The 18658-nt window shown below is 34.6% G+C and overlaps 1 protein-coding gene across 8 annotated transcripts in view; it reads right to left on the bottom strand.

Moving 5' to 3' along the window:
* The window catches only part of RALGAPA1 (Ral GTPase activating protein catalytic subunit alpha 1), a 247809-nt gene that overhangs the window by 157154 nt on the left and 71997 nt on the right, over positions 1–18658 (bottom strand). For all 8 annotated transcript variants that reach the window (XM_078053575.1, XM_078053573.1, XM_078053572.1 and 5 more), the window contains exons 12-14: positions 8643–8780; positions 4646–4794; positions 1439–1568 (exon numbers count right to left, since the gene is read on the bottom strand). In XM_078053575.1, coding sequence (XP_077909701.1) covers positions 1439–1568; positions 4646–4794; positions 8643–8780 — 417 coding nt within the window. The remainder of the gene's footprint in view (positions 1–1438; positions 1569–4645; positions 4795–8642; positions 8781–18658) is intronic.

Genomic DNA, 18658 nt, shown 5'->3' on the forward strand with positions numbered 1-18658 from the left:
AATGTTAAATAAATGCTGCTTGAAAAGTCTCCACACTATTAAAAATTTGAAATTATTATGTTGAATTATTTACTAATGCTTATTGAGCTAAACTGACCAAAACCTACATTCTCAAATTGAAGATGAAACTCAGTATATAATTTGAATATTCTAAAAACAAGTTACTGCAGATACACTTAATGAAATGTTTTTGAAAAATTGTATGTAAAGAATAAAATTAAATTTCATTTTGAAGATACCAGAAGAATTAAAGGCATTTTGTAAAATATCCAATCATAGAATACAACTTATTCACTGAGGGCAGAAATTACTGATCAGCCATTACCCCTGAGATTTTAGGGATTTCTACTGAAGATATAACCTCCTATTGAAGAAGCGAATAGTAAAAAGTTTTTCAAAAGCTTAACTCTAAATTTTACTAAGGAATTCACATAAATTTATACATTAAATGCAAGATGAAATGAACAGAGTTTACAGTATAGAACAGTAAAAACTAGTGACTCTCTATTCTATCTTGAAACATTTATACTACAAAAAAGTTATTCTACATAGCAAGCTAAAATTTTGCCTTCCTATAAGTTTCAACATTGGGTTAGTTCTAACAATTGGGAAATGTTTATAAAAAGGGCTAATGAAGTTAAGAGGAGTTTACATAATAAATGTAACTGGTTTCAAAAGATTATTCACTACTAGCATAACATTTTAGGCATAAGAATATTTTTTAAAAAATGATTTGAATGACTATACTTATGGCCAAGAATTAGATCTGAGTAGCTTTTTATCTTTGATATTAAGAACCATTTTATCCATGTATTTGTATTTAATGTGTCATCTTAAGAACATATTATTTTGGTATTTCCAAAGAATCCATAATACATTTAAAGTCAATACTCTATCCTCAGGTTGGAAAACACAATACATAATTCTTATATATTCAAACTACCACTGATACTTAAAATACAGAAGTGAATGAAGTCTTACAGAACAGCATGATAAGAAAGATTCTTGATTATTAACTACTTTTCCATTACTATAGAACAACTTAAAAGAAAGTTTTGTTTTTCTAACAAGCCAGAGACTTGGAAACTCATAAAGCAAACAATCAGGCCATTACTTATGAAGCTCCCTGGCAGCTTTTTGCAATCATGTAAGTATGCCACACAAGAGAAAAAGTTAAATATCATCAGCCTGTTTCAACACTCTTGACATAGACCTGGTATTTCCTCCACTCTTATACTAGGTTGTGAGTTTCTATGCATGGCAAATAGCCTATTTAGATAAGCAACTTTAAATTTAGTTCTACAAAAGTTCCTTTAATATGAAATGATCTTTGATTTAAAGCTTTTTTCCCCCAAGTAACAAGTTCAGGGCTCAATGAATCTTATAAAAATACATATCTATCCATCTATTTATCTATCTATTTATTTTTTTTTATTGCCTGGAAAAGTGGTCCTGCAAGTCGACCTGCCAAGGTCATATGTTTTTTCCCCTGGAACTGTAGAAAAGCTTGTGATGGCATCTTCAGTACGGACTCCGTGACTCTGAGCAACACAAGCAGCATCTGTTCCCTTAAAGTAAAAAAATTAATTAATGTTTCCTTCTCACATATGTTTGTTTTTGGTTAATGAATAACTTCAAAATTAATATTTGTTATAAAATGTATTATCTTTCAATAAGTCAAATATCAAATATCTTTCCAATTTTTAGAATTCTTTAAATATTAAAATTTAAAATTCCATTTTATAAACTATACCAGCCATTTTAAAAAACATTTTTCAATCACAAAACCCTCTCATCAATTAAAAATGTATGCAAAAGCTCATTATTGGGAGGTGAGAATGTGGTGGCTGCTCCCATCCCCCGACCCCCAAAAATCAAGTAATAACCTTACGAAGCTGTTTGAAGAACATTCCTCTATCTATACAATATAGTTCTACCTTGATGCCTATACATCTATTCTTCATCTTTATAATATGGAAAATAAGCACATAACCAGAAGTGTACCAGGTGCAACTGCAAAAACTACATGATTTTTAAGATTAATAGATCACAGTGATCTTGACAGGTAATCAAGGACCATCACTCTTTTGCCTCTTTCCACCCTTTTAAGTTTGGCCATTTTTTAACCCTTTATTCTCCTTGTGTACTCCAAGTCAAGACAATCCTAATAATATTTCTACCTTGCCCCTTTCTCCTAGATGCTTATTATTAAGACCATAAAACCACCTTATTTGCACTTGATAATTTGGAAACTGATTAAACCACATATGAAAAGGGGTATTTCAGTTTGGGTGTACAGCCAGACTACCAGCCCAAGTCCCTATCACAGCCTCCTCTCTGATTTGTCTGTGGGCCCATTCCAGACACAGCAACATGTGGGACGTGGAACAATCCATGTGAGAAATGTGGCAGAAGTAGCAAGAGATCACAGACCTAGAAGTCATCATTTTTCTGGGAAGGGAGGGCAGAATCAAATAGAAAAGTATCACTCAATGAAAAATATCCTGAATTTATTAACAAATAAATACATGTATTTATTCATAAGATAAAAATCAAAGTTGCCACATTTGTAATCTCAGTCTTCTGGCTTAGCTGTATGAAATGAAGAACTTTTTGAAATCAACCACATATGCAATAAAGTATAGATTTTCCAAATAAATCTTATCTGACTTGTGGTCAAATCAAAACTCATTCATATATAACCTTTCACTTTGTAATATGATAGTAATGATTTTAATTCATAAAATCTTATAAATTCAATGTAAATATGTGAGTAATCTCTCATAATGCTATGACTTCAAGGGAACTTATAAAAAATTTTTTTTTAATTCTAAAATTGTGTTCCATATAGCAGGCCTCACTTTAACCTGGCTCAACAGCACTGATGCAAAGTACATTAAAAAAAAAAAAAAGGAAGGGGGGGCGGAGACTAACAAAAGAATGGTCCAAAGTAGTACGGTTACTGGATAATAACAACCTAGGCTCTGCAGTCTGAAGGACCAGTTCAAATCTCAGCTATGTAAACAAAGATAAATGAACTAATCTCTTTGTGCCTAAGAACAACCACGTAAAATAGAGATATTATCTACCTGAGAGGTGCTACAAGAATTAAGAAAGAAAATGCATGTATAGTGCTTAAAAACATACCTGGCATCGAAAAGTGTTCCAATTAAGTTAATAATACTTCCTGATGTAACTCTATTAATACTGCTAATAAAGAATTTTTTCAAAATAAAGCCATTTTTTCATATGCAGCAAAACATGTACTAGGCATAATCTTTCACTAAGTACTTCCACTTTTTAAGAATAAGTCAAAGGAGAAAAATTATGTATGTATAAGGATGATCACTGTCTTCTCTCCACCCCAAAATAAAATGGAAATAACTATATATCCATCAAAAGGGGACTGGTTAAGAAAATTATGGCACATACAAATGGCATAATACTATGTGACTATATAAATGGTTTGGTGAACCAGATGTTCATCAAAGGGCAAACAATGATTACCTCCAGAGAATGAGTTTTGGGGCAATTTTTATTTTCTTTTTAAAACTTTTCTTTGTTTGATTTTTACAATGAACATGTATCATTTTTACAAAAACTGAAGAACTGTTCTTTTCCCCAAAAGGCCTATTTTTCCATTCAATTAAATATTTATAGAGTACAAATAATATATAAAATACTATCCTAAGAATGTAGGAAATATAAAAACAAAGACAACAGAGACATACTTTTTAGGGTCTTTCAATTCAGAGGTAAACAGACATTTATACAAGTAATTTAAGGATTCAGACAATTTTGAAAAGAACTAAAACAGAGGTACAAATACATACTGAAAAGAAGTGGGGGGAAAATTATAAGTAAGGATATGTGGAAAAAGGAAGGTGGAATCTAAAGAGTTACTGTGACAACAGAAATAGATGGCAAGAATGAGATATTCTATAGAAAAGTTCAGAATGGGGGCGCCTGGGTGGCTCAGTTGTTAAGCGCCCGCCTTCGGCTCAGGTCATGATCCCAGAGTCCTGGGATCGAGCCCGGCATCAGGCTCCCTGCTCCGCAGGCAGCCTGCTTCTCCCTCTCCCACTCCCCCTGCTTGTGTTCCCTCCCTCACTGTGTCTCTCTCTGTCAAATAAATAAATAAAATCTTTAAAAAAAAAAAAAACAAAAAAAAAGTTCAGAACGTGCACAGGAAACAGCAATCTGGTAAAGCTCGGAGCTGGATCCCATTCTGCAGGGTAGAGTTTAGGCTTGAGAGAAGACAGAAAATTAGGCAGGGACCTCACTGTACATGGCCTTAAATGCCAGGCTGAGAAATCAGGCATTCACACACTTAATCATTTACTTATTCTTTTATTCTCACATGCATAAATTCATTTATTCACGCATGTATTCATTCCTGAGAGTGGTCGGGGGGAGGGGCATCATATGTCCACTTTAGAAAACTAATCCAGGAAGGCTGATCAAAGGTGTCTAAGATAAAGTGGAGCTACTACTGTCATCATAATTATTACAAAAAATATTTACTTGCTAATAGAAGCCTCTACAATATTGCGACAAGCCCTGTTCACAGACACTACGCCTCTAAAAATTTAACTATAATTATATATACACAATTAAAAAAAAATAAAGGATAAATATTTTTTACCAAGTCTTTTTGTCCATTGATACTTGTACAACCATGAACCGATAAATATTAAGAATGCGTTTACACATATCTGTGTGCTCATCCAGAAGGTTTTTAATTTCATTTGCAGGTTCAAGAAGAAATATGTTTGATGAGTTTATAATAAACACCTAAGACAAAAGACATCATTAGCTATTCATTATAAAATTAAAATTTATTTAAAAAAAATAAATTCAGATGCTGATCACTAGGTGATCTACAATGAACTTAAAAGCATAAGACTACAGGTTAATTCTGATCCTATTTCTACCACTAGCTTGACATGTGAAATTTAAACCCATTAAACCATTTTATTTTTATGTTTATCTAGATAAATATAAAATCACTACTAGGCACCCAAGGAAAAGAAACCAAGTGAAAAATAGCATTTTTTAAAACTGAGAGCTTTAATATAATAACTCTATTGCTGTCATAAAATGAAACAAACAATAAAAAATACAGTTTAGGATAAAAGAGGATACCTAAATTAAGAAGAATTTTCAGAATAAGATGTTCAATACCATCTATTACTCTTTTCATGTTTATAGTCTATGTGTGTTTATCTGCTTTAGTAGTAACAAACTGAATGAATAGATCACATATTATAGTACTACTAATGAGGTGCCATTAATATGCATCTTTTATTATAGAAAAGTTTTTAAAGAACTATTATAATCAAATCATTATATTTTGTTATTGAAGACAAAGTAATTATAATGGTGACAGGTGTGTACAAAGGCTCTCAAAGATACTTTGGAGGTATGGAACATTTCATCTATTGTGAAGCTAGGATATTTACATCTTCTATACCCATAATCCTAATTTAAATCCCTGGATGAATTACATAATAAAACATAGTTGTAAAATGAGAAAAAAGACTATTAAGCTAACTTTAGAATAGTGAAAAGAGGTAACTGTAAGTCTAGCAACACTGACCAAGAAAAGCAAGAGGCACAAATAAATAATAAATAATTAGAAATAAAATAAGGACATTACTATGAGCAATTTGAGAGAAAAGCATTCCAGACAAAAGAAAAAGCAAATTTAAAGGACCTGAGTTGACAGCCTCTCTAGCATGTTTAAGGAACAGCAAGGAGTACAGAATGAAGTGAAGAAGTGGGGAAGCAGTTGGGAAATGATGTTGAGAAACAGAACCAGAGCATGTGGAGAACTTCTCACACTGCCAGTGGTGAAAGAATATATTTTTCCCCGCAAACTTCGCAGACCAATCCTATTGTAAAATACAAGAAAAATGAACTAATAAGGGGTGCCTGGGTGGCTCAGTCATTAAGCGTCTGCCTTTGGCTCAGGTCATGATCCCTGCTTCGCGGGAAGCCTGCTTCTCCCTCTCCCACTCCCCCTGCTTGTGTTCCCTCTCTCACTGTCTCTCTGTCAAATAAATAAATAAAATCTTAAAAAAAAAATGAGTAAGAAAAAGGAAATGAAAACAGACATACAAAAATATAAATGCAAACCATCAAAATCAAGAGATATTAGATGACTTAGTTTCTAAACTCTTAGTCTCAATTTTTTAATTATCTTCTGGGCCAGCACCAGTCTGTGGACCATACCTTGAGGAGCAATGATGTAAAGCCTTATAGACCATTAGAAAGACTTCTGGTTTTATGCTTAGTGATAATGCAAAGCCAGTGGAGGATTTTGAGCAGAAAAATGATATGATCTGACTTACACTTTATAGAATCCCTCTGGCTACTGTGTTGAGAATATGCCAGAGTGATGAGTGGGCAAGAGCAGAGCAAGGATACTAATTAGGAGTTTACTGCAATAATCCAGATGAAAGATCACAGAGGCCTGGACATAAGAGGTAGTGTAAATGTTGAATAGTTAGATTCAGCATACATTCTGAAGATGGCCAGGATGTGTTATCAAATTAGATGTAGGATATAAAAGAAGGCAGGGGAGTACCTGGGTGGTGCAGTCAGTTGAGCGTCTTACTCTTGGTTTTGGCTCATGTCTGATCTCAGGGTCGTGAGATGGAGCCCTGTGTTGGGCTCCACACGCAGCACAGAGTCTGCTTGGGTTTCTCTCTCCCTCTCTCTCTCTGCACTTCCCCCCGATCCCTCGCTCTCTAAAATAAATCAATAAATCTTTAAAATTAATTAATTAATTAAAAGTAAAAGAAAATCAGGAAACAAGATGGCTTGAACAATTGGAAACCGGTGCTATAAATGAAACAAGGAAAATTGCAGGAAGAGCATGTTTGTTGAGCAAGAACAGAAGTTTTAGACATGTCAAGTCTGAAATGTCTATTTGATATCCAAGTGAAGATGTTAAGTTGGCATTTGAATATTTGAGTTTAAGACTCGGGGTGCCTGGGTGGCTCAGTCAGTTAAGCGTCTGACTTCAGCTCAGGTCATGATCTCAGGGTCCTCCCCACTGAGCAGGGAGTCTGCTTCTCCCTCTACCCCCCCCACCCCTGTTTGTGCCCTGTCTCTCTCTCTCTCTCAAATGAATAAATAAAATCTTAAAAAACAAAAACAAAAACAAAAAACTCTTATTCAGACAAGAGGTCTCAGACTAGAAATAAAATTGTAGATGATGCAGTATATAGATGACATTTAAAGCCAGAGGAATGGATGAGATGAACCACAGAATAAGTAGAAAAGAGATCTAAGAACTGATCTGGGGCCCTTCAACAATGAAATGGTTAGGGACATATGAAAAATTAAAAAATTCTGAGAAGTAGCCAGTGAGTTAGCAGAAAAACAGGAAGCATGCTATTCAGAAGGACAAGTGAAGAAGAGTTTCAATAAAGAGGGAATGGTCTATTCTATAAAATGCTCCTGACAAATCCAGTAAGATTAGGATTGAAAAATGTACATCTGGGGCACCTGGGTGGCTCAGTCGGTTAAGCATCCAACTCTTGATTTCGGCTCAGGTCATGATCTCACGGTCATGAGATAAGGCCCCACGTCACACCCCGTGCTGAGTGTGGAGCCTGCTTAAGATTCTCTCCCTCCCCCTTTGCCCCTCCTCCCTCTACTTGTGCACGTGCTCTCTCTCTCTTAAAAAAAAAAAAAAAGAAAAAATGTACATCTGATTTAACAATGTGGAGATCACATGTGGTCTTGACAAGAACAGTCTGATTTAAAAAATGAATGACTATAATGAACTCCTACAAATCAACAAGAAAAAGACAACCCAACAGAATATGGGAAAAAGTATATGAATAGGCAATTCATAAAAAGATGCTCAATTTCAGTACTGATGAAAAAAAGCAAATTAAAAAAAGGAAACAAAAATATGAAATAACATTTCACATATTTGGGGCAGCAAAAATTAAAACGTGACTCTATAAGTAAAGAAGGAAGATATAAGGAAATAAGAACTCACAAACACTACTAAAGGAAATGTAAATTATTATAATCATGTTGGAAGACAATTTGGCAATAACAGTAAAGTAAGGATGATAATGTACAACTCCTCCAACCCAGTAACTCCACTTCTGGGTATATATCCTAAGGAAATTCTCCCACATGTGCAAAAGAAATACATACATAAGAATGTACATTCAGCGTAGCACTCTTTGGAATAATGAGAAATTGGAAACAACTTAAAAAACATCAACAGAAAAATAAATAAAATGTGAAATAATCATAAATTGCAATACCAGAAAGTAGCTAAACTGAATGAACTACAGCTATGTATCAACAACACAACTCAAAAACATAATGGTTAATGCAAAAAGAAAGTACCAGATGACAGTACACCATGACACAATTTATATAAATTTTGCAATTGTCTAGAAAAATAATATGTAATTTTTATCAATACATATACATCAGGAAGTAAAAGTTAAGGAAAAAACAAAATTAATATTTGTTAATGAAAACTGATTAAATGTGGGTGTTGAGTTTATTAAAAAATTATACTGTACAATCAAATACTGAACCATATATTTGAAATATTTAATAATTACTTTATTGTATTTTTTTTAAATAACCAAAAAGTGAACCACCTGCAAAACTGCCTGGGTACCAGCTCGTATGTTTTGTTCTGTGACTTCTTCGGAGGCGTTATGAAGAACATCTTGGTAGGTGCCATTTTTTGCCCAAGTGGAATTTCGAACATGATCAGCAGTATCAGTCCCATCTTCCTAAAAAATGTATCAAGTTTTCATATTTCATTAAGAATGCTGCAACAAGACAGTAAGCTGAAGAAGTAAACTGGAAATTATGGGTTCTTCTGCTAAGCATCTTCTCAGAATAGAGTTTCATTTCATTAGAAAAGCAATATATGTAAAAAAGGTTCTTCTCATTAATAAAAATATAAAGAAAATAAAAAATCATCCATAAGGGTCAGACAGAAATTTTATCATTTTATATACAGAGACATTTTTCTATGTAGCTAATGTATAAACCTCCCTTCTGTAACTTACACACTTAAGAACGGTTATTACTTAAAATTCTGTAAAACATGAATTTTGTTCTAAAGTAAATGCCAGAAACCAAACAACTTAAATAAAACAATAGAAAATAGCTTCTATTTATTTTAGAGTATTAAAATTCTTATTACTCAGAGAAGAATATTAGGTACTTCAAACCCCTAAGACTCCATCTTTCTGGTTGAGTTTTAGCTGTCAAAAGTCTTGCTGACTAAGGAGTTCCCTCAGGTGAAAATCCACAAAAGCAGACATTTCACTCAGAGTTGTTCCCTTTTTTTAACTTTCTTTCTAGTTTCTTCCTGCTTGCGGTCACTCACCAATATTTTCAAATAGTTCATTGTTTTTTTTTTAATATTTTGTCTAGAGCTTATAATTGTAATATGCAGGACGTTTAGTCTAATACAAACTACTCTACTATTACCAAAGTACTGAAATCAGCTCCGTCTCCGTAGCCAATACAATATACAATAGTATATTGTACTCCTCTCTTAAGCCTCATACTCCTATGATCAGATATCTTCTGAACATTTCTTCCTGAATGACCCAAAAACAGCTCCAACTCAAAATATTTAGAAGTTAAGTTTACTAACCATGTCCTCCCATTCTTACCAACCCCTCTGGCCACCATAGTCACCACCACCAAACTTGCATTTTTAAAAATTCTATTCATGTGTGAATTCCAGCTACACCCTGCTGCGAAAGAAACAAACTTCAGACTCCTCCAATTCCTCATTTCTCTCACCCAATTAATCATCAAGACCTACTGATTTTACCACCAAAGAAACTTTTATCTGTCTTCTTCCTTATATTTCCACTGTAATTCCACTGTCCTGGTACTTCTCTCCCTTTGAACATTGCTAATATTTCCTAACTAGTATCCTTGCCTCCAGGCTGGCCTCCAACCTATCTTCCACTCTCAGCTTGATATGATCTTCTGAAATATAGAACTATCCATGCCATTCTTCTATTTATAGTTCTTCAAAGGTTTTCCAGTATCTATCTAGCATGTAATCCCAGTCGCTACAATGTAGGCATACAAGTTTCTGAACAGAGTCTAGCTCTTGCCTATCTCATATTTCTAGCACTCTCTCCCACCTGTTCTTTACTACAGCCAAATATATATATATACATATATGTAAAATTTAGGGTCTCTCACATCTTTGTAGATGTTATTCACACCATGTGGTTCCTTTCCCTTTCGTTACCTGCACTTCATATTATACTACCTCCTCCATGAAGCCTTCCCTAAGCCTAAGCAGAGTTAGGGATTCTGTCTTTCACACTCTAAGACCATAGCAATATTCTTTTGTAATACTTATTTTGCATGTTTGTCTTCTTGCTAAACTGTAAGTTATGTGAAGGTAGAAAAGAGGTCTTTTTCATGTTTCTATTTCCAACACTGGTTCTCCATATGGACATTACCATGTTTTACGGGGCACTCTCAGAGTGTTTTATTGTCACAAAAATTGAGAATACCACAGAGATTTAATGGGATGAGCCAGGGAATGCTAAACATACTACAAGATGCATGACAGTCTGTCTGCACACACAGAAACTGTCTTGTATTCCACGTCTTTCAAATGTCCCATAGACACTAAGAGAATAAAAAGCCACTATCTGAATCTATAACTTAACTCCATTTTATAATTAAAACCAAATTTGGGGGGGACCTGGGTGGCTTAGTCGTTAAGCGTCTGCCTTCGGCTCAGGTCATGGTCTCAGGGTCCTGGGATCGAGCCCCGCACTGGGCTCCCTGCTCGGCGGGACGCCTGCTTCTCTCTCTCCCACTCCCCCTGCTTGTGTTCCCTCTCTCACTGTGTCTCTCTGTGTCAAATAAATAAATAAAATCTTAAAAAAAAAAAAAAAATGGGGGGGGGGCCTGGATGGCTCAGTCGTTAAGCATCTGCCTTCCGCTCAGGTCATGATCCTGGGGTCCTGGGATCGAGCCCCGCATCGGGCTCCCTGCTCCACGGGAAGCCTGCTTCTCCTCTCCCAATCCCCCTGCTTGCGTTCCTGCCCTCGATATCTCTCCCTCTGTCGAATAAATAAAATTTTTTAAAAGAATAAAACCAAATTTTAAATCATTTTTATATATATTAAACTTATCAGAAATATAAATCAGTGAATGATTATATCTTTTTTTGTTGTTCATGCCATTAGCAAGAGTTGCTGGCATTCTGAAAAATCCACATTTCTAATAATAAAACTAGTTGCAGGATTTGAGTAATCATGTTTTATCTATAAAACACACCTACATCACCAGGCTTTTGTAGCTTCCTTCTTTCCTTTCTCCCTCCTTTCCACTGTTTATTTAATTAGGTATGTAGGTGTATTATTTTTGTATGTATCATTTTTATTTAAGGATAGTAAATGATACAGGGTAAGCTCAGTATTAAGGCATAAATTTATGACAAAAATTGGGGAAAAACAAATTATTTAAACTGATAGGTTTATTTTCTAGATTGATGCAAAAATTGGATGTTTTAACTGATGCATAAAAAACAGAACTATAATTATTTCATAATTTACATGGTAAATTTAATTTACTTCAATTATATTTCTCAGTTACATTTAGTTACATTTCTTAGTTACATTTCTCCCTTTTTAGAAATAGGGAAGGATGATCTACATATATATATATTATACATATGCATATACAAATATTGATTCACTGAATTCCTGCAGAATGTGGCCTATTCATTCCTATGTTAATATCCTGTTAATCCACTGATGAGATTAAACACCAAGGTAAAAAAAAAAAAAAATTACCAAATCACTCCTATCCAGATTTAGTAAAATATGCGTCAGTGTCACATTCCCCAACTTTTTTTTTTAAACTAACATATAATGTATTATTTGTTTCAGGGGTACAGGTCTGTGATTCATCAGTCTTACACAATACACAGCACTCACTATAGTACTTACCCTCCCCAAATGTCCATCACCCAGCCACCCCATCCCTCCCACCCCTCTCCACTCCAGCAACCCTCAGTTTGTTTTCTGAGATTAAGAGTCTCTTATAGTTTGTCTCCCTCTCTGGTTTCATCTTATTTCATTTTTCTCTCCCTTTCCCTATGATCTTCTGTCTTGTTTCTCAAATTCCTCATATCAGTGAGATCATATGATACTTGTCTTTCACTGACTGACTTATTTCGCTTAGCATAATACCCTCTAGTTCCATCCACTGGCAAGATTTCTTTTTTTTTTTTGATGGCTGCATAATATTGCACTGTATATATATACCACATCTTCTTTATCCATTCATCAGTCGATGGACATCTAGGCTCTTTCCATAGTTTGGCTATTGTGGACATTGCCGCTATAAACATTGGAGTGCAGGTGCCCCTTCAGATCACTACATTTGTATCTTTGGGGTAAATACCTAGTAGTGCAATTGCTGGATCGTATGGTAGCTCTATTTTCAACTTTTTGAGGAACCTCCATACTGTTCTCCAGAGTGGCTGCACCAACTTGCATTCCCACCAACAGTGTAGGAGGGTTCCCCTTTCTACGCATCCCCGCCAATATCTGTCGTTTCCTGACTTGTTAATTTTGGCCATTCTGACTGGTGTGAGGTGGTATCTCATTGTGGTTTTGATTTGGATTTCCCTGATGCTGAGCGATGTTGAGCACTTTTTCATGTTGTCTGTTGGCCATTTGGATGTCTTCTTTGGAAAAATGTCTGTTCATGTGTTCTGCCCATTTCTTGATTGGATCATTTGTTCTTTGGGTGTTGAGTTTGATAAGTTCTTTATAGATTTTGGATACTAGCCCTTTATCTGATATGTCATTTGCAAATATCTTCTCCCATTCTGTCGGCTGTCTTTGGTTTTGTTGACTGTTTCTTTTGCTGTGCAGAAGTTTTTTATCTTGATGAAGTCCCAATATTTCATTTTTATCCTTGCTTCCCTTGCCTTTGGCGATGTTTCTAGGAAGAAGTTGCTGTGGCTGAGGTCGAAGAGGTTGCTGCCTGTGTTCTCCTCAAGGATTTTGATGGATTCCTGTCTCACCTTTAGGTCTTTCTCCATTTTGAGTCTATTTTTGTGTATGGTGTAAGGAAATGGTCCAGTTTCATTCTTCTGCAAGTGGCTGTCCAATTTTCCCAACACCATTTGTTGAAGAGACTTTTTTTCCATTGGACATTCTTTCCTGCTTTGTCAAAGATTAGTTGACCAAAGAGTTGAGGGTCCATTTCTGGGCTCTCTATTCTGTTCCAGTGATCTATGTGTCTGTTTTTGTGCCAGTACCATACTGTTTTGATGATTACAGCTTTGTAATAGAGTTTGATGTCTGGAATTGTGATGCCGCCAGCTTTGCTTTTCTTTTTCAACATTCCTCTGGCTACTTGGGGTCTTTTCTGGTTCCATACAAATTTTAGGATTATTTGTTCCATTTCTTTGAAAAAACTTGATGGTATTTTGATAGGAACTGCATTAAATGTGTAGATTGCTCTAGGTAGCATAGACATTTTCACAATATTTGTTCTTCCAATCCATGAGCATGGAACGTTTTTGGTTAGAACCTGGCCTATGACAAGGATTAAAAAACTGAAGGACAAGAATTAATTTACACTTAAAGAATAAATGATACCAGGTACCCAAATTTCACTTCCACTCTGTCTTCCCTCATCTGTTCTCCTCTATGAGTAAACTCCAGCCTTTCTTATCACAGACCAGTTTATTCTGCAGTTAAGGATGTTTTCTACGCTGCAATGTGCAATAGTGCAAAACTTTCCAAGAAAGAATTCAGAATATTCTGGTTTGTTGTAAGTACCCAACTGCTAGAATAAGACAGGTAAGGGGAAACTGTAGTTTGATAATCATCCTTAAGAAATATGTACTACAACATTAATTTTTATCTAGTACCACAGTTTTATATATTACACCTTTTTTATTGAAGTATAATTGACATACAGTATTTGTATGAGTTTCAGGTGTACAACATAGTTATTCAACATTTATATACATTTCAAAATGATCACAATAAGTGTAATTACCATGTCACCTTGCGAAGTTATTAAAATACTATTAAATATATTCTCTATGCTACACTTTACATCTCTGTGACTTATTTTATAACTTGAAGTTTGTAGCTCTTAATCCCCCCTTCACCTATTTCGCATATCTCTCCAACTTCCACCCCACTGGCAACCACCAACAGGTTCTCTGTATTTATGAGTCTATTCCTATTTTATTTTTCATTTATTTTTTTATAAACTACATATAAGTGAAATCATATGGTATTTCTCTTTCCCAGACTTATTTCACTTAGCATAATGCCCTCTAGGTCCATCCATGTTGTCACAAATGGCAAGATTTCATTCTTTCTCAGGGCTAAGTAATATCTAAGAGTGTGTGTGTGTGTGTCTGTGTGTGTGTGTGTGTGTGTGTGTAGAGAGACAGAACATTTTCTTTATCCATTCATCTACTGATGGGACACTTAGTTATTTCCGTATCTTGGCTACTGTAAATGATGCTGCAATGAACACAGGAGTGCATATATCGTTTTGAATTAGTGTTTCCATTCAGCTAAATACTCAGAAGTGGATTTGCTGATCATATGGTATTTTTATTTGTAATTTTTTGAGTAATCTCCAACTGTTTTCCAGAGTGCAACAATTTGCATTCTCACCAACAGGACATAAGAGTTCTCTTTTCTCCAGATCCTCACAAACACTTGTTTTTGTTTTGTTTTGTTTTTTGATACGACCATTCTGATAGGTGTGAGGAGGTATCTCACTGTAGTTTTCATTTGCATTTCCCTGATGATTAGTGATGTTGAGCATCTTTTCATGTGTCTGCTGGCCCTGTATACTTCTTTGAAAAATGTCTATTCAGATTTTAATCAGACTGTTTAGCTGGTGTAGAGTTGTAGGAGTTCTTTATTTATTTTGGATATAAACCCCTTACTGGATATATCATTTGCAAATACATTCTCCCATTCAATAGGTTGCATTTTTGTTTTGCTGATGGTTTCCTTTGCTGTGCAAAAACTTTTTCAGTTTGTTGTAGTCCCGACCGTTTATTTTTGCTTTTGTTGCCCTTGCGTGAGGAGGCAGATTCAAAAATACATTACTAAGACAGCTGTCAAAGAGCTTAACACCTATGTTTTCTTTCAGGAGTCTTACAGTGTCAGGTCTTACACTTAGGTCTTTAACCCATTTTGAGTTTATTTTTGTGTACGGTGTAAGAAAGTGGTCCAGTTTCATTCTTTTGATGTAGCTGTCCAGTTTTCCCACACCACTTATTGATGAAACTGTCTTTACTCCACTGTATATTTTTGCCACCTTTGTCAATAATTAATTGACCAAATAAGGGTGAGTTTATTTCTGGACTCTCTGTCCTGCTCCACTGATCTATGTGTCTCTTTTTGTGCAATTACCATACTGTTTTGATTACTACAATTCTGTAGTATAGTTTGAAATCAGGAAGTGTACAGTATAGGTTGAATTACCTCCAGCTTTGTTCTTCTTTCTCAAGATTGCTTTGACTATTCAGAGCATTTTGTGGTTCCATACAAATTTTAGAATTACTGGCTCTGTGAAAATTGCTACTGGTATCCTGAGAAGGATTGCACTGAATCTGTAGATTGCTTTGGAAAGTATGGACATTTTAACAATGTTAATTCTTCCAATCCATGAGCATGGTATATCTTTCCATTGTGTCTTCTTCAATTTCTTCCATCAGTGTCTTACAGTTTTCAGTGTACAGGTCTTTCATTTCACTGGTGAAATTTATTCCTAGGTATTTTATTCCTTTTGGTACAATTGTAAATGGAATTGTTTTCTTAATTTCTCTTTCTGCTACTTTGTTATTAATGTATAGAAATACAACAGATTTCAGTATATTAAGTTTGTATACTGTGACATTACTGAATTTATTAGTTTTAACAGTTTTTTGTGGAATCTTTAATGTTTTCTATGTATAACCCTATGTTATTTGCAAATAGTGACAGTTTTACTTCTTCCTTAATAATCTGGATGCTTTGGGGCTCCTGGGTGGCTCAGTCATTAAGCGTCTGCCTTCGGCTCAGGTCATGATCCCAGGTCCTGGGATCGAGCCCCGCATTGGGCTCCCTGCTCAGCAGGAAGCCCACTTCTCCCTCTCCCACTCCCCTGCTTGTGTTCCTGCTCTATCAAATAAATAAAAATTTAAAAAATAATAATAATAATTTGGATGCCTTTTCTTTTTATCTGATTGCTGTGGCTAGGACTTCCAATACTATGCTGAATAAAAGTGGTAAGAGTAGACATCCTTGCCTTATTCCTGATTTTAGAGGAAATGCTCTCAGTTTTTCACCATTGAGTATGATGTCAGCCATGGGTTTTTCATATATGGTCTTCATTAAAGTATGTTCCCTCTAAACACACTTTGTTGAGAGTTTTTTATCATAAATGGATGTTGAATTTTGTCAAGTGCTTTTTCTGCATCTATTGAAATGATCATATGGTTTTTACCCTTCCTTTTGTTAATATGGTGTATCATGTTGATTGATTTGCAAATACTCAACCATCCTTGCATCCCCAGAATAAATCCCACTTGAACATAGTGAATGATTCTTTTAATGTATTTCTGAATGCAGTTTGCTAATATTTTGTTGAGGATTTTTGTATCTATATCCATCAAGGATATTGGTCTATAGTTTTCTTTTTTTGTAGCATCTGTGTCTGGTTTTGGTATCAGGGTAATGCTAGCCTCATAGAATGTATTTGGAAGGTTTCATTACACTTCAATTTTTTGGAATAAGTTTGAGAAAAACAGGTATCAACTCTTCCTTAAATGCCTGATGGAACTTAACTGTAAACCTATCTTGTCCTGGACTTTTGTTTGTTGGGAGTTTCTTGATTACCAAAATCAATTTCGTTACTAGTAATTGTTCTGTTCAGATTTTCTATTTCTTTCTGATTCAGTTTTGGAATACTGTATGTTTCTAGGAATTTATTCTTTTTCTAGGATGTCCCATTTGTTGGCATATAATTTTTTGTAGTAGTCTCTTATAAGCCTTTGTATTACTATTGTATCGGTTGTTACTACTTCTTCATTTCTCATTTTATTTGGGTCCTCTCTCTTTTTCTTTACGAGTCTGGCTAAAGTTCTGTCAATTTTGTTTATCTTTTCAAAGAACCAGCCCTTAGTTTCATCAATCTTTTCTATTGTATTTTTAGTCAGTTTCATTTATTTTTCCTCTGATCTTTATTACTTCCTTCTACTAACTTTGGGCTTTGTTCTTCTTTTTTTAGTTCTTTTAGGTATAAGGTTAGATTGTTCATTTGAGATTTTTCTTGATTATTCAGGTAGGCCTGTATTTATATAAACTTCTCTCTTAGAACTACTTTTGCTGGGTCCCAAAGATTTAGTAATGTTGTCTTTATTTTTATTTACCTTAAGGTATTTTTTTTCCTCAAGGTGTTTTTTTTTATTTCTTCATTGACCCATTGCTTATTTGGCAGCATGTTGTTTATTCTCTACGTCTTTATGTTTTTTCCAGTTTTTTCCTCCTAATTTATTTCTAGTTTTATAAATATTGTGGTTGGAAAAGACGCTTGATATGATTTTGATCTTCTTAAATTTACTGAGACTTGTTCTGTGGCCTAATATGTGACCTATCTTGCAGAATGTTCCATCTGCGTTATAAAAAATGCGTATTCTGTTTTTAGATGGAATGTTCTGTACGTATTTGCTTAAGTCCATCTGATCTAATGTCTCAAAAAAGCCACTATTTTTTTATTAATTTTCTGTCTGGACAATCTATCCATTGATGTTAAGTGGGTGTTAAAGTTCCCTACTATTATTGTATTACTGTCAATTTCTCCCTTTATGTCTGTTAATATCTGCTTTATATATTTAGATGGTTTCATGCTAGATGCATATATATTTACAAATTTTATATTCATTGGACTGCTCCCTTCATCATTACGTAATGCCCTTCTCTCTTTTACAGTCTTTGTTTTAATGTTTATCGTGTCTGATACAAGTATTGCTACCCCAGCTTTATTGATCATTCCCATTTGCATAGAGTATCTTTTTTACCCCATCACTTTCAGTCTGTATGTGTCTTGTAGGCAGCATACCGATGGGTCTCTTTTTTTTTAATCTATTCAATTACTTTATGACTTTTGATAGAACATTTAGTCCATGTACATTAATTATTGATAGGTATGTACTTACTGCCATTTTGTTCATTGTTTTCTAGCTGTTTTTATAATTCTTCTATGTTCCTTCTTTCTTGCTGTCTTCTCTTGTGATTTGATGACTATCTTCAGTTTTGTGCTTGGATTTCTTTATTTTTTGTGTACCCATTACAGGTTTTTTGTTTGTGGTTGCCATAAGGTTATGTATAACACCCTATGTGTTAGTCATCTATTTTAAGTTGATGGTCACTTAAGTTCAAACACATTCTAATGGACTACATTTTTACCTCCCCCTCGCCACATACTATGTGTCTGACACAGTTTACATGTTTTTATTTTGTGTTTCCCTTACCTAGTTACTGTAAATATAGTTGACTTTACTACTTTTTTCTTCTAACCTTCATGCTAGCTTTTTAAGTGACTGACCTACTTCCTTTATTATATGTTTGCTTTTACCAGT

The sequence above is a fragment of the Halichoerus grypus genome, chromosome 8, assembly GCF_964656455.1.
Source record: "Halichoerus grypus chromosome 8, mHalGry1.hap1.1, whole genome shotgun sequence".
In the NCBI taxonomy this organism is placed as follows: Eukaryota; Metazoa; Chordata; class Mammalia; order Carnivora; family Phocidae; genus Halichoerus; species Halichoerus grypus.